This window comes from Sus scrofa, chromosome 4 (assembly GCF_000003025.6).
Source record: "Sus scrofa isolate TJ Tabasco breed Duroc chromosome 4, Sscrofa11.1, whole genome shotgun sequence".
In the NCBI taxonomy this organism is placed as follows: domain Eukaryota; kingdom Metazoa; phylum Chordata; class Mammalia; order Artiodactyla; family Suidae; genus Sus; species Sus scrofa.
In genome coordinates, this window is record NC_010446.5 from 96198933 (window position 1) to 96211958 (window position 13026).

Genomic DNA, 13026 nt, shown 5'->3' on the forward strand with positions numbered 1-13026 from the left:
AATAACAGAAAAGGCCGAATAATAAGTAAATAACAGGAAAGACTGAATTTTCCAAGAAGCAATTTTTATTCTTGCACTATTGTGCAAAGCCATCATTTTGTTATTGTTGCCATTGTTGTCGGCTTAGCAGGTGAGCCTCATTATTTTTGGAACTTGCCCTTGGAACTGTGCCACCGGGTAAGTCCTTTTCCCTATTTCTAAACCTGCCCTCGGAACTGTGCCTACGGGTAGGCTTTTTTCCCTCAGTTAGGAACCCTGCCTTCGCAACTGTGCCATCAGGCTAGTTCCCTTCGTTGGCTCCTCCTGTATCTCCTCGGCTCCCCGCAGAAAAAGCTATCTTGCCTTGAAGAGTCTAGTTTTCTTCTTGTTCTTGACTTTGGGGACTCCGAAGCTGAGGGCAGGGTCAGGGGCAGGGAACACAGGGGAGGGACAGAGTCCTGTCCTGAGGGTTCGTGGGGAAGCTTTCGGCAGGGCAGGGACACTGAGCCACGTTTGCAAGGGGTCAGACGAAGGGCAGGGAGGGGGCCCGAGATGGGTTGGGCACAAGATTCTTGGAGGATGTGCTCACTTGCTGTGGTCTGGTCTCAGCATGACCTCCTGTGCTGCTTGGTCCTTGCCGAGACTCCATAGTCCCCACTGCTCCCCCTGCAGCACTGCCCCTGTCCTGGGCCCAGGCCCAGCCACCCCGATGGACACGCCAGTGGAGGAATCCCTCTTCCAAATCATCCACTGCTACCACCAGTACGCGGCCCGGGAGGGGGACGTGGAGACCCTGTGCCCGGAGGAGTTGACGGCCTTTCTTGTGGACAACATGCCTCGCTTCATGGAGAGCTTGGTGCGTGGGGTCTGGGGTGGGGTGGGCACGAATAGGGGGTGTTGCTCCAGGGAGCCATCTCCCAGAATTTCTGCTCAGGGAGGGAGGGTGGAGGGAGGGATCTGGGGCCAGAGGGGCGCCGGCCCAGCTTTCACGTCTGTCCTTCCCTCTTCGTGACCCTCCCTGCTTGGCCCCGCTCCAGCCAAACCCAGCTAATCCCTGAAACGCCATCCTGGCCCCAAACCAGTCTCTTCCTATGCCTGCCCCACTACGGCAGAGAACAGGTCCTAAGTGTTCCCTCTGCCCCCAGGCCAGGTCAGCCAGTGACCTTGAATCCCAGTACCTTCTCCTGGAGTCTATGAGCTCCCCCAGACCTGACTTCCATGCCCTGGGTTTGGGCCATGGTGGCTGCCCAAAGCCCGGGGGGTTGGGGTGGGGTGGGGTGGGGTGGGTTGGGGTGGTCGACTCCCCCTCCCACCTCCTGTCTGTGGGGCTAACAGAGTCCCTCAGAGCAGCCTGGGGCTCAGCCCTGGAAGCCTGGCCGGGCTCAGTCACCTCCTCAGACCTGTCCTCAGGTTCAGCCCCATGATTACCTCGGGGACTGCAAGGCCCTCTGGAGTGCCTGTGGGGCGCTGCCCTCGGCCCCTGGTGCTGAGCCCGGGGGCCTCTGGACCGTGGTGTGCAGAGGACTTGAGGTTGTGCCCATCAGGGCCCTGAACTCCAGGAGAGGCCCCTCCTCTGCTCCCTTCCCATGTCCCCTGCCTGCCTTTGGGACATGTCAGAGGAGACAGCCTTGCCTTCAGTTTATTGCAGTGTAGCCATGAGGGTCACCGAGGGGGGACAAGGGTGACTGGTTAGCCCCTGTTTCGAGGGAAACCTTTTCTTTCCAGACCATTGTCTATGCTGCGGGCTGTGTAAGGTCTGCCAGGCCCTATGCTTGGGGACTCACAGGGCAGACAGAGCAGCCTGGCCAGGGGCTGAGGGGTGGGGGAGCTGGGGTGAGTCTGCGCGAGGCTGGGGCCTCCAGTTTTCCCGGGTCAACCAGCTCTGCGTAGGACATACGATTAGAAGAAGTAGACAGCGGGAGTTCCCGTCATGGCGTAGCAGAAACAAATCTGACTAGGAACCATGAGGTTGTGGGTTCGATCCCTGGCCTTGCTCAGTGGGTTAGGGATCCAGCGTTGCTGTGGCTAGGGTGTGGGCAGCAGCTGTAACTCCCATTGGACCCCTAGCCTCAGAACCTCCAGATGCAGTGGGTGCAGCCCTAAAAAGCAAAAAAAAAAAAAGAAGTAGACAGAGGTGGGTTGGAGGTGTCGGGGGGAGGGGGAGAGGGGGGAGGGAGGAAGAGAAGGGTGTAGACCTGCTTCAGGGATGAGGGCCGCTCCAGCCCAGGCTGTTTACTGATGCAGTGACTTCTTTCCTGGAAGCTTTCTGAGAACTTTGCACTGGCTTCCCCACAGCCACTGGCCAGATCCTGCTGAAACCCAGCGCTCCAGCTCGCCTTCGCCTGCCCTCTGACCCCTGGCTTCCTCCCTGCTGTCCCTTCCCCCTCAAATGCTCCTTTCCTCCCCCCCGCTGGCCCCCCAATTTTCAGCCCTGAAGGCTGCCTGCTTGGGGACAGCCTGGCCAGCTCCAGGACCCCTGGGTCTATCCTTTTCCTCATTCCGTACTTCCCTTAGGCGACAGAAGCACAGTGTCATAAGGCGATCCTGGACCCCACCTGGAACTGGCCCTCAATAGTGCTAGAGATGCAGACCCGGGGGAGGCACAGTGGGCTCTGCCCTGGGGAGCTCCCAGTGTGGGGGAGGGAGGCATAGCCTTCTATCCCCAAGTCCCCCAGGCTGGGCTGTCCCTCCAAAGGGGGCTGGCACTTCAGCTGGGGAGACAGGCTTAAACAGCCATTGGTGGTGGACAGACCTGACTTGTGTCGGGAGGCGCCCATTCAGCCAGCAAATCAAGCCCCATCTGCAGCCTGTCTGCCCCGCAGCCGAGGTCCAGTTAGCTGAACTGCCAATTCTGCCGCATATAGGGTGTCCTGGCCACTGACTGATTGAGGACTTGTTTCCTGCAAGCCCCTTGCAGGTGGGGCCAGACTGCAGTTTCCCACCCCGTCCTCCCACCAGCCTGGCCATCCCCGCTGGGCCCTGCCTTGTGCTTAACTGACCCTCTGCCTGCTCCTCAGGGCCGGAAGGAGCCGTACTATGTCATAGAGTTGTTCCGGGCAGCAGACAAGGACAAGGACAACCAGATCTGCTTTGAGGAGTTCCTCTACATCCTGGGCAAGCTGGTGAAGGACTACCACCTGCAGTGCCACTGGCAGGTGTGTGCCCACTACTGCGCCTGGCACAGTCTTTATTAGAGGGAGCACGGGCAGCCTCCACACAGGGCTGCCCCGGGAGCAGGCGTGACTGGGCTGTGAGCCCTGCCTTGTGTGTCTGTGGCAAGGACAGCTGTGAGGGAAGAGAATAAAACAGCTTTGTAAAGATGTCTGGGTGTCATTCTGTTCATGGCCCTGGGCATCTGCTCTGGGTGAAGAAAGAGGAGGTTTGAGGATCACCAATTTTCTTTTTTTTTCTTTTTTTGTCCTTTTTGCCATTTCTTGGGCCACTCCCACGGGATATGGAGGTTCCCAGGCTAGGAGTCGAATAAGAGCTGTAATCGCTGGCCTACACCAGGGCCACAGCAACGTGGGATCTGATCCGCGTCTGCAACCTACACCACAGCTCATGGCAACGCCAGATCCTTAACCCACTGAGCGAGGCCGGGGATTGAACCCGCAACCTCATGGTTCCCAGTCGGATTCCTTAACCACTGAGCCATGACGGGAACTCCGAGGATCATGCATTTTTGAGGAGAGACACAGCCCCTGCCCCCAAGATCTCCTGTCTGAGGGAGGAGACAGCCCCTCTCTTCAACTCTCAGAGAGAGGGGTCTCTTCCCTTGGGGAGCTGGCTCTCTGATAGGAAAGCCAGGCCTAACCATGATTTTTTTTTTTTTTTTTGGCTTTTTATGGTTAGAGCCCAGGCATATAGAGGTTCCCAGGCTAGAGGTCGAATCAGAGCTGTAGCTGCCAGCCTACACCACAGCCAGAGAAATGCAGGATCTGAGACAACGTCTACTGCTTACACTGCAGCTGTGGTAATGCCGGATCCTTAACCCACTGAGCAGGGCCAGGAATCGAATCTGCATCTTCATGGATGCTAGATGGGTTCTTAACCTAATGAGCCATGACGGAAACTCCCCACCATGATGGTCTTTTTTGCTTTTTTTTTTTTTTTGCTTTTTAGGGCCACACTGGTGGCATATGGAGGTTCCTAGGCTAGGGGTTGAATTGGAGCTACAGCTTCTGGCCTACACCACAGCCACACCAGATCTGAGCCACATCTGAGACCTGCACAGCCACACAAGATCCGAGCCACACCTGCGGCCTGCATTGCAGCTCACGGCAACAATAGATCCTTAACCCACTGAGGGAGGCCAGGGATCAAACCTCCATCCTCATGGATGCTAGTCAGATTCGTTAACCTCTGAGCCATGGAGGGAACTCCATTGTTCTGACGGCTCATTCACTACATGTACTTGCTGGGACGGGAGCCAGGAAGGCAGAGGCATCCTGGATGTGGACCCACCTTTTGAAGTTCTCCCAACTCCCAACGAGTCCCCAAAAGGCGGAGCAGCCTGGGCCTGGTAAGGGGCCAGGACAGGGTGGGGATAATGGGGCAGGTAATTGACATTGGGTGACAAGCCTGGGGCTGGTTTGCGAGGGACAATTGTGAGGTGGGTTTTGCATATGCTGAGTCAGAGACGGAGTCAAGGGCAAAGCTGGCCAAGCAGCCTGTCAAAGGGGAAGAGTGGTGAGAGGAACTTGGGTAACTGTCAATCAGGGAAGGCTTCCTGGAGGAGAGAAGGGTTGGGTCTGATTTTTACGAATAAAAAATTATGTTGGATGTGGGTGCTGTTCTGACTCAGGGCTATTTGTGACTCCCTGATGCCTCCCTACTGTGACATGTCCTGGCTTTGTCTCCATGTTGTTTGTTTTTGTTTCTCCCTGGTAGCCCAGGAATCTGATGCAGAATCTCTCCAAGAGGGCCTCCTCTGCCTTTAGGCCCTGCAGGGCCCATCTTGGTGGGTTCTTCTTTGAGGATGTTCAGGGAACCTGTGTCCTGAGCTCCTGGTGATGGAAACAATGAGTTTTAAAAGAAGGAGGGGGGAGTTTCCACTGTGGCTCAGTGGTTCCTGAACCTGACTAGTATCCTTGAGGATGTGAGTTCAATCCCTGGCCCTGCTCAGTGGGTTCAGAATCTGGCATTACCACAAGCTGCGGTGTAGGTCGCAGATGTGGCTTGGATCCGACGTTGCTGTGACTGTGGTGTAGGCTGGCAGCTGTAGCTCTGTTCAAACCTCTACCCTGGGAACTTCCACATGCCGCAGGTGCGGCCCTAAAAAGCAAAAAAAAAAAAAAAAAAAAAAAGAAAGAAAGAAAGAAAGAAAAAATGATAATAGACAATCCTTTGCGTGGCTCCTCTGTGCAGATGCCTGGGGGTGTCATTTAAGGGACTTGGTTTGGTTTCCTCCCCCAACTTGGCTATGAGCCAAACAGGGGGAGCCGGGACCTCGGTTCCAGCTCTGTGGAGCTCAGAGGCAGGCCCGCTGTGGCAGCCACGTCCACACTTGCTGGTCCCCAGTGCTTGTCTCTTAGGAGTCCATGTGTCCACCCATTTCCGTGTGGACCTCCTGGGTGCTCTGCAGGTCTGAACCTCCCCTGTGGAGGTGTCCTGCCGCACGGCAGTTGTGTGTTTCTGTCCGAGTCCTCCACCAAGCCGGGGACCGTGTCCTGTCATCCCCATGTCTGGGCCAGGGCCCCAGGTTGGCACAGGGGGTGTAGGAGGGAGGGGGGCATGCACAGGGCCTGTGGGTTGAAATCCCGTGACCCAGGTCAGTCCTGCCTCCTTCAGGCCACTTAGTCACATGCAGAGACTTGCAGGCCTTGGCCAGGTGACACAGGCCACCCTTGCCCCAGGCCCAGGTGGATTCTCCCTGCCTGTCTCACCTGAAAACTGCTGGCTTCCGAGGGCCTTTGATTCAGAAGGGGCGGCTCAGGCCAGTCCTCTGGCTGCTTCCTGGGGGGTTTCTGCACCCCCCGCCTGCCGCCCCACCTGCTCTGTCCTCATTTCCTCAGCCTTGGGCACGGCTCAGCCTGTCTATTGGGACACACAGCTGGGACTGAGCTCCTTCCTGTAAACAGGGCCAGGTTCCGTTCCCCCTGGGTTGCCCCACGTCCGTCCATCCATCTGGGTCTAATGACAGGTGCTGCCTTTTCCCCCGCTGCACTTACCCAATTCCTGACACCTCCTCCTTCCAGGCCAGCCCAGGCTGGCTCCTGCTTTCCCAGGAGCCCCCAGGCAGTGTGTGTGTGTGTGTGTGTGTGTGTGTGTGTGTATGTGTGTGTGTGTGTGTGCGCGCGCGCGCGCACATGTGCACGTGTGTGTGTCTAGGGGCAGCGTTTCATGGCCTCGCTGGTCAGCAGGCTCCGCTGACGAGCACACGATGCCAGAGGGGGTCACGGCTCACATCTCCCTCGCTGGACGTGGGGCCCGTTTTCCTTCCTTGCTGGATGGAGAAAGATGTCTCCACCAGGAGGTTCTCAGGTGAGTGGCTCTAAGGCAGGCATCTCCCGAGGGGGTCAGCGGTCTGGGAAGATTTCATTTGCATCGACATCATCATCACCCCCCATTGAGAGAGGTCAGGGTGAGCTCTGTCCTGGGGCTGGTGAATAAACCCCAAGGGAAAGCTCAGAAAAGCCACCCGGCTTATTCTCATGTGTGCCTTCGGGCACTTAAGTACCAAGACAAAGCAGAAACACATGCCCAAAGGACCTAGAATAACTCCCTGTGCCTCAGTTTCCTCATCCGTCACATGGGGATAATTGCACTTATGCTGCCACTTCACAGGGTTATTAAATGGCTTAGCAGATGTAAAAACACTTTGAAAATATGATGTGCTGTTTGGGGTAAGGGGCTAAGATGCCAGGTCATAGAGAAGAGGGTCTGGCGAATAACAGGGGTACCAAGTGCTTGGTCATGGGTTGAACACTTGTCATAGCCGATGTCAGAAATAGCCCTATTTTCCTGTCGAAAGGTCAACTAGCCAAGGAGGCTAGACTGCATTTGGTAGATGGATCTGTATCCTGTCGTGTTCTAAAAATGACTAAAAGTGGCTGCATGTGGGAATTTCTGCACTGGATGAAGGCTTAGACCAAGCGTTCACTTTTGCACTCATTTATCCCCTTGGAAAGTATTAATTGAGCACCTAATATGGACCAGGCCCTGGGATGTGATGCAGTTTCTGCTCTAAAGGGGCTCTTAGGAGTTCCCATTGTGGCACAGCAAAAATGAGTCTGACTAGGAACCATGAGGTTGTGGGTTCAATCCCCAGCCTCACTCAGTGGGTTAAGGATCTGGCGTTGCTGTGGGCTGTGGTGTGGGTTGCAGACATGGCTTGGATCCTGCATTTCTGTGGTTGTGGTGTAGGCTGGCAGCCGTGGCTCTGATTTGACCCCTAGCCTGGGAACCTCATATGCCATGGGCAAGGCCCTAAAAAGCAAATAATAATAATAATAATAAAATAAAGGGGATCTTAGTCCCAAAGCAAAGACAGGCAATAAACAGAGGAAGCATCATACGGCAGGGCACTGCTTTGAGACAGAAGGGTTTTGGTGGCGTGGAGGAGAGAAGGATTCGCTCAGTGTGGATGGGGTAGGGGGAGGGGAGTCAGGGATGGGTGAGGGGCAGATGGAGCCTGGGCTGGGCCAGGAAGGATGTGGAGGACTTGACTGGTAAAGAGGCATTCCAGGCAGGTGCAGGAAGTGGATGACGTCACCGCGGGTCATAAGTTACCCAAGTGGTTTGGTGCACCAAATGCTGTGTCTCTGTGGGCCTCAGCTTCCTCATCTGCAAAGTGGGAATTATGACAGTGCACGCCTCATAGGATTCTTGGGAGAATGAAATAGATCAATCTAAGTAAAGCCCTTACAGCCGTTCCTGGCACATGGTAAAATCCCAATAAATATTAGCTGGTATTTTGTCACTGTTCGTCCTTAGCGACTGGTGTTGCTGTTATCGTGTTTGCTGGGCCCTGTGCTGGGGCCCGGGGAGGCAGAGATGGATGACCTGGTCTGGGGCCTCTCGGGTTCACAGCCCAGCTGTGGAGTTAGACACGTTCATAGGGCAGCAATCACGGTATACACTCCCACAGTGGGGGCTCCCTATGTGCTGCCCTAAGCGCTTCACATATTTTTGTGTGTGTAAACTTTTACTTAAAATGTAATACATGTCAATAAAAGTCCACAAATTGTAAATATTTTGCATCTATTCTTATCATTATTTGTCATTTTAGGGTCACACTCATGGCATATGGATCTTCCCAGTCTAGGGTTCAAATCGGAGCTACAGCTGGAAGCCTACACCACAGCCACAGCAAAGCTAGATCCGAGCCTTGCTGTGACTTACGCCACAGCTCACACCACACCACAGCTGGATCCTTAACCCACTGAGTGAGGCAAAGGATCAAACCTGCCTCCTCATGGATACTAGTCAGATTCATTTCCACTGAGCCACAACGGGAACTCCTCACTGTGGTTTTGATTTGTATTCCCTAGGTGTGGAGCATTTTTTAATTTTTTTAAATTTAAATTTTATTTTATTTTTTTGTCCTTTTAGGGCACCCACGACATATGGAGGTTCCCAGGCTAGGGGTCAAATCGGAGCTGTAGCCACCGGCCTACGCCAGAGCCACAGCAACGCAGAATCCGAGCTGAATCTGCGACCTACACCACAGCTCACGGCAACGCCAGATCATTAGCCCACTAAGCGAGGCCAGGGATCAAACCCGCAACCCCATGGTTCCTGGTTGGATTTGTTAGCCACTGAGCCATGACGGGAACTCCCTGGAGCATTTTTTAAAATGTGCTTATGGGTCATTTACATGTTTACTTTGGAGAAATGTCTATTCAAGTCATTTGCCCATTTTTCAGTTGGGTTTTTTTTTTTTTTTTGGAGTTGAGTTGTGGAAATTCTTTCTGGATATTAACCCCTTATTAAAGATGTGGTTTGCAAATATTCTCTTCCTATTCTGTAGTTTCAAGATAGGTTCTCTCTCTCTCTCTCTTTTTTTTTTTTTTTTGGCCTCCCCCCATGGCATATGGAAGTTCCTGAGCCAGGGATTGAATCTGACCTAGAGCTGTGACCCAGGCCACAGCTGTGACAACAGTAAATCCTTAACCCACTGTGCCGGGTTGGGGATCAAACCTGTACCACCAGAGACAGTGCTGAAGCCTTAACCTGCTGCAACACAGTGGTAACTGTGGGAGGCTCCATTTTAAATCTCTACTTAATAATTGGCGTAACTAAAGCACAGAGAGGGTAAGTAATTGGCTCAAGGTCACACAGCTATAAAGTTAATGACATAATGAAGACCAAAGGGCTGTGAAAACATGAAGGAGAGAGAAGCTAATTCCATCTACTTCCCCCAGGAGGCGCTGATGGCCTAGTTCTTGGAGAAGCACAGGGAAATGTTTGTTGAATGCGTGAAGGAAGGAGAGAGCAGCGTTTCCCAGCAGAGTCATCTTCTTGTCAGATCATGGGCTGGAGCCTGTTGCTCCGGGATCAGGTCTGGGCTCTGACACATCTGCACTGGGAAACTCTGGGTGAACCTCTTCAACTCTCTGGGCCTCGCTACTGTGAATGTAGACTGAGTGGGTTTAGGGCCCTGCCTTCTTGAGAGGCATGTTCTGGGAATCTTAATAGATTATGTGCGTGCCAAGAAAAGTGCGCCACAGAGACGCATCACAAATATTCAGTGTTGAAGCCAGTTCATCTGAGCGGCGTTTTTTTTTTTTTGCCTCGCTGGAGGCATGTGGAAATATTCAAGCCATGGGGTCAAACCTGAGCCACAGCAGCGACCCAAGCCACTGTAGTGATAACGCTGGATCCTTAACCCACTGTGCCACAGAGGAGCTCCCTGAATGGCGTTTTGTTGGGTTGCAGAGGCCTTGCTCCTCCTCAAATCTGGGGGAATTGGCCCCCTCCTCTCCTCCTTCTGCCTTCTCCAAAGATGCCCTCGTCCCCCCCTCACTCCCTCCACCCCCCAGAGTTGGGTTCCTCTCCAGCCTAGGCTCCTGGGGGCAGAGACACACAGTTATCCCAAAGAGGGTTGAAGGGTCCCTGCTGTGTTCATGCAGGGCTCAGTGCCTCATGCACGCAGAGGGACCCCAAGCCAGCGTCCGTCTCCCCCAGCATCATAGAACAGGAGTCTCGTAAAGGGGCGTGGGCAGCTGGAGAGAAACTGATCTAGCCCTTAGTGGCACGCACCCCCACTGAGTCCAACTATGGACAAAACCCTAAGTACTAAAATCCAGCAGCTCAGACAAGAGTTCTTAACCTTTCAGGGGTCTTGGGACACTTTTGAGACTCTGATGGGCTCTGGAGAGTAATGAGCTTCTACGCATGCACTCAAAATGATGCATTCAACTTCAATTCCATTTCAGAGCCGCACAGAGAGGCCACAATGCCTAGGACTAGCCACAGCAACAGCAGGAAGGACTCAGGAGTGGGCATCCTGGTTGGCTGAGCAGGGGGAGGCTAGCAGCCCACAGAGAGCTCCTCCCCCTGCCCCCTTGCTGGTTGCTCTAGCTGGGCATCACCCCCTGGCAAATGCCTTCCTCCTCCCACCTTTCCTCCCTCAGCCCCCCATCAGAACTTTTTATCCTGCTCAGTGATTGCCCCACATTCATGTGGTTGGGAAACCAGAGGCTGTAGCAACCGTGGAAGGGAGCTGCTGCCTCTGAGTGGCCCGAGGCCCTGGGCAGCGGGCCAAGCCTTGCTGCTATAAAAGGGAGCGGATGCTCAGCCCTGCATGTGCTTTGTCAACTCTGTTTCGGGGAGACCTGGTAAGTGGACCGTCCCAGGTCTGCCCCACACTTTGGGCCTCCCCGGGGGTGGGCTGTGGAGCGCGGCAGCCTCTTCTGAGAGCCGGGAGTGGGAGGAGGAGCGTGAGCCAGTGCTCCAGCGCTTGCGGGCGACTGTCACATTCATTTCCCCACCTGGCCCCCGATCCTGGACAGAGGCTGAGGGCCTGCGGAGAGCTGCCAGGCTCTGCGTGTGGACCCTGCTCCCTCCCACACCTTCATCCCACCCCTGCCCATCAGAGCCACAACCCTCCGCTGGGTGGAGTCCCTTGGATGGGGCAGTCCAGGACAAAGCCGCTCCCTGGGGTATGGACCTTCTGAGTGTCCCCAGGCACCCTGCCCACCCCGGGGCTCCCCGTGTGCTCCCTCTTCCAGCTGGGACAAATCCTTGGGCACCATGCTGACGGATCTGGAGAGTGCCATTAACTCCCTCATCGAAGTCTTCCACAAGTACTCCCTGGAGAAAGGGAATTACCACGCCATCTACGCGGATGACTTGAAGAGATTGTTAGAGACGGAGTGTCCTAAGTATATGAAGGTGAGGCGGGGCTGGGTGTGATGCTGAGGGGTTCCTCCGCCAGGCTCCGCTGACGCCCTGGGTCGCCGGGCTCCTTTGTGGCTGTGCGCAGACCGCCATGCCTCAGCCTCCCTGAGAGCGTCACACGTGGGCTTATTCCTCTCCAATTTTCCCAGAAAAAGGACGCAGAAACCTGGTTCAAAGAGCTGGACATCAACAAGGATGGTGCAGTTAACTTCGAGGAGTTCCTCATACTGGTGATCAAGGTGGGCGTGGAGGCCCATGAAGACATCCACAAAGAGTAGCAGAGCTTTGGGGCCCCGGGGCTGGGCCCCTGGACTTGTCCCCACAGAGTAATAAAGTAGTTGATACCTCAGGCCTTTCTCGGTCTCTTGCTTTTCTCTCGTGGAATGAGGTTCCTGGAGGGGTGGGGTGGGTGGAGGGAGGGTCGGAAAAGCCAAAGGAAGACGATCCAACCTCTGTTGCCCCCCACTCCCCACCTCTCGGGAGCCTTCTATGCCTACGGCTTAGCTGCTTTCAACTGCAGTCTCTTCCAGCCCCACGGTCCTGAGTCAATGGTTCTAGGATGCAAAGATCTAAAAAGTCCAAGAGGCTCTTGTTCCCAGTTGGGTGATACGAGAACAGGATGATGGAAGGAACGCTTCCACTGTTCTCCAAACTAAATTTTCATTTCCAGCTAAATGTCTTAGATGCAACTTTTGGGATTAGGGAGGTACCCATGTAGGCGGGGAGAGAGAGAGAGAGAGAGAGAGAGAGAGAGAGAGAGAGAGAGGTTCCGTGTGGAACCTTTAGGTGGATGATGAGAATCTACACTAAGAAACACTCATAAGCCCCCTGGCCCCAAACCTGTAATTTCTCTTTAAGAAGTTTGGAAAATTTTCCTTCTCCCTCCATCCTAATCTCCCAACCCAATTAAATAAAAAAGGAATGGGCAGATAGGCAGATTTATTAATAAAGCTCAACTCAAAAGAACAGAGCCCTCAAATGCTGCCCTGCAGGGTAAATGCTCTCGTGGTCAGTGCATTATCTAAAATTGCCTCCCCACCAGTTCTCTGGATTTTCCAAGGGTCTGGTGAAATGGGAGGACCGGAAGATGAGTGGGCAGCTCTCAGACCCTAACTCCCAAGCTGAGTTTCTGTGCGGCACCTTGGGAAAATTTTCGTTGTCTCCATGTAGGTGATGGGGCAGGGGTGTTAGTAACGGAGAAGAGGGTAAGGAGCCATCACCAGGGTTTTTAAACGGGTCTACCACGTATGTCTGGAATGGAATAGAAGCTGAATGCATCATTTTGAGTGCATGTGTGAAAGCTCATTCCCCTGAGCCTTTTACCAGATTCTAAAAAAATGGTCCCAAGACCCCTGAAATGTTAAGAACTCTTGTCTGAGCTGCTGGATTTTTGTAGTGAAAGGTGGGGTATTTCTGTTGGGGTTTTGGGCATGGTTGGACTCGGTGGGGGTGCGTGCCACTAAGGGCTAGATCAGTTTCTTTCCTGCTGCCCACGCCCCTTCACGAGGCTCCTCTTCTGTGATGTTGGGGGAGACAGATGCTGGCTTGGGGTCCCTCTGTGTGCATGAGGCACTGAGCCCCTGCATGAACACAGCAGGGACCCTTCAACCCTCTTTGGGATGACTGTGTGTCTCTGCCCCAGGAGCCTGGGCTGGAGAGGAATCCAACTCTAGGGGTGGGGAGGGAGGGCATCTTTGGAGTAGA

At 54.3% G+C, this 13026-nt stretch overlaps 2 protein-coding genes across 2 annotated transcripts; both read left to right on the plus strand.

Annotated features, from left to right (window-relative positions):
- On the plus strand, positions 266-3283 carry LOC102161828 (protein S100-A15A-like). The gene is made up of 2 exons (XM_005663413.3): positions 266-835; positions 2997-3283. Exons 1-2 carry the CDS (start codon positions 590-592, stop codon positions 3171-3173), a joined length of 423 nt encoding a protein of 140 aa, XP_005663470.1. The 5' UTR covers positions 266-589; the 3' UTR covers positions 3174-3283.
- S100A8 (S100 calcium binding protein A8) lies at positions 10738-11671 on the plus strand. Its single transcript, NM_001160271.3, has 3 exons — positions 10738-10760; positions 11154-11316; positions 11472-11671. The coding sequence occupies exons 2-3, from the start codon at positions 11176-11178 to the stop codon at positions 11598-11600; spliced, it is 270 nt and encodes an 89-aa protein (NP_001153743.1). The 5' UTR covers positions 10738-10760; positions 11154-11175; the 3' UTR covers positions 11601-11671.

Coding starts and splice junctions, on each gene's coding strand:
- LOC102161828 (XM_005663413.3), top strand. CDS start 590: ATGACCTCCTGTGCTGCTTGGTCCTTGCCGAGACTCCATAGTCCCCAC. Junction 836..2,996: donor CTCGCTTCATGGAGAGCTTG/GTGCGTGGGGTC, acceptor CCTGCTCCTCAG/GGCCGGAAGGAGCCGTACTA.
- S100A8 (NM_001160271.3), top strand. CDS start 11,176: ATGCTGACGGATCTGGAGAGTGCCATTAACTCCCTCATCGAAGTCTTC. Junction 11,317..11,471: donor AGTGTCCTAAGTATATGAAG/GTGAGGCGGGGC, acceptor CAATTTTCCCAG/AAAAAGGACGCAGAAACCTG.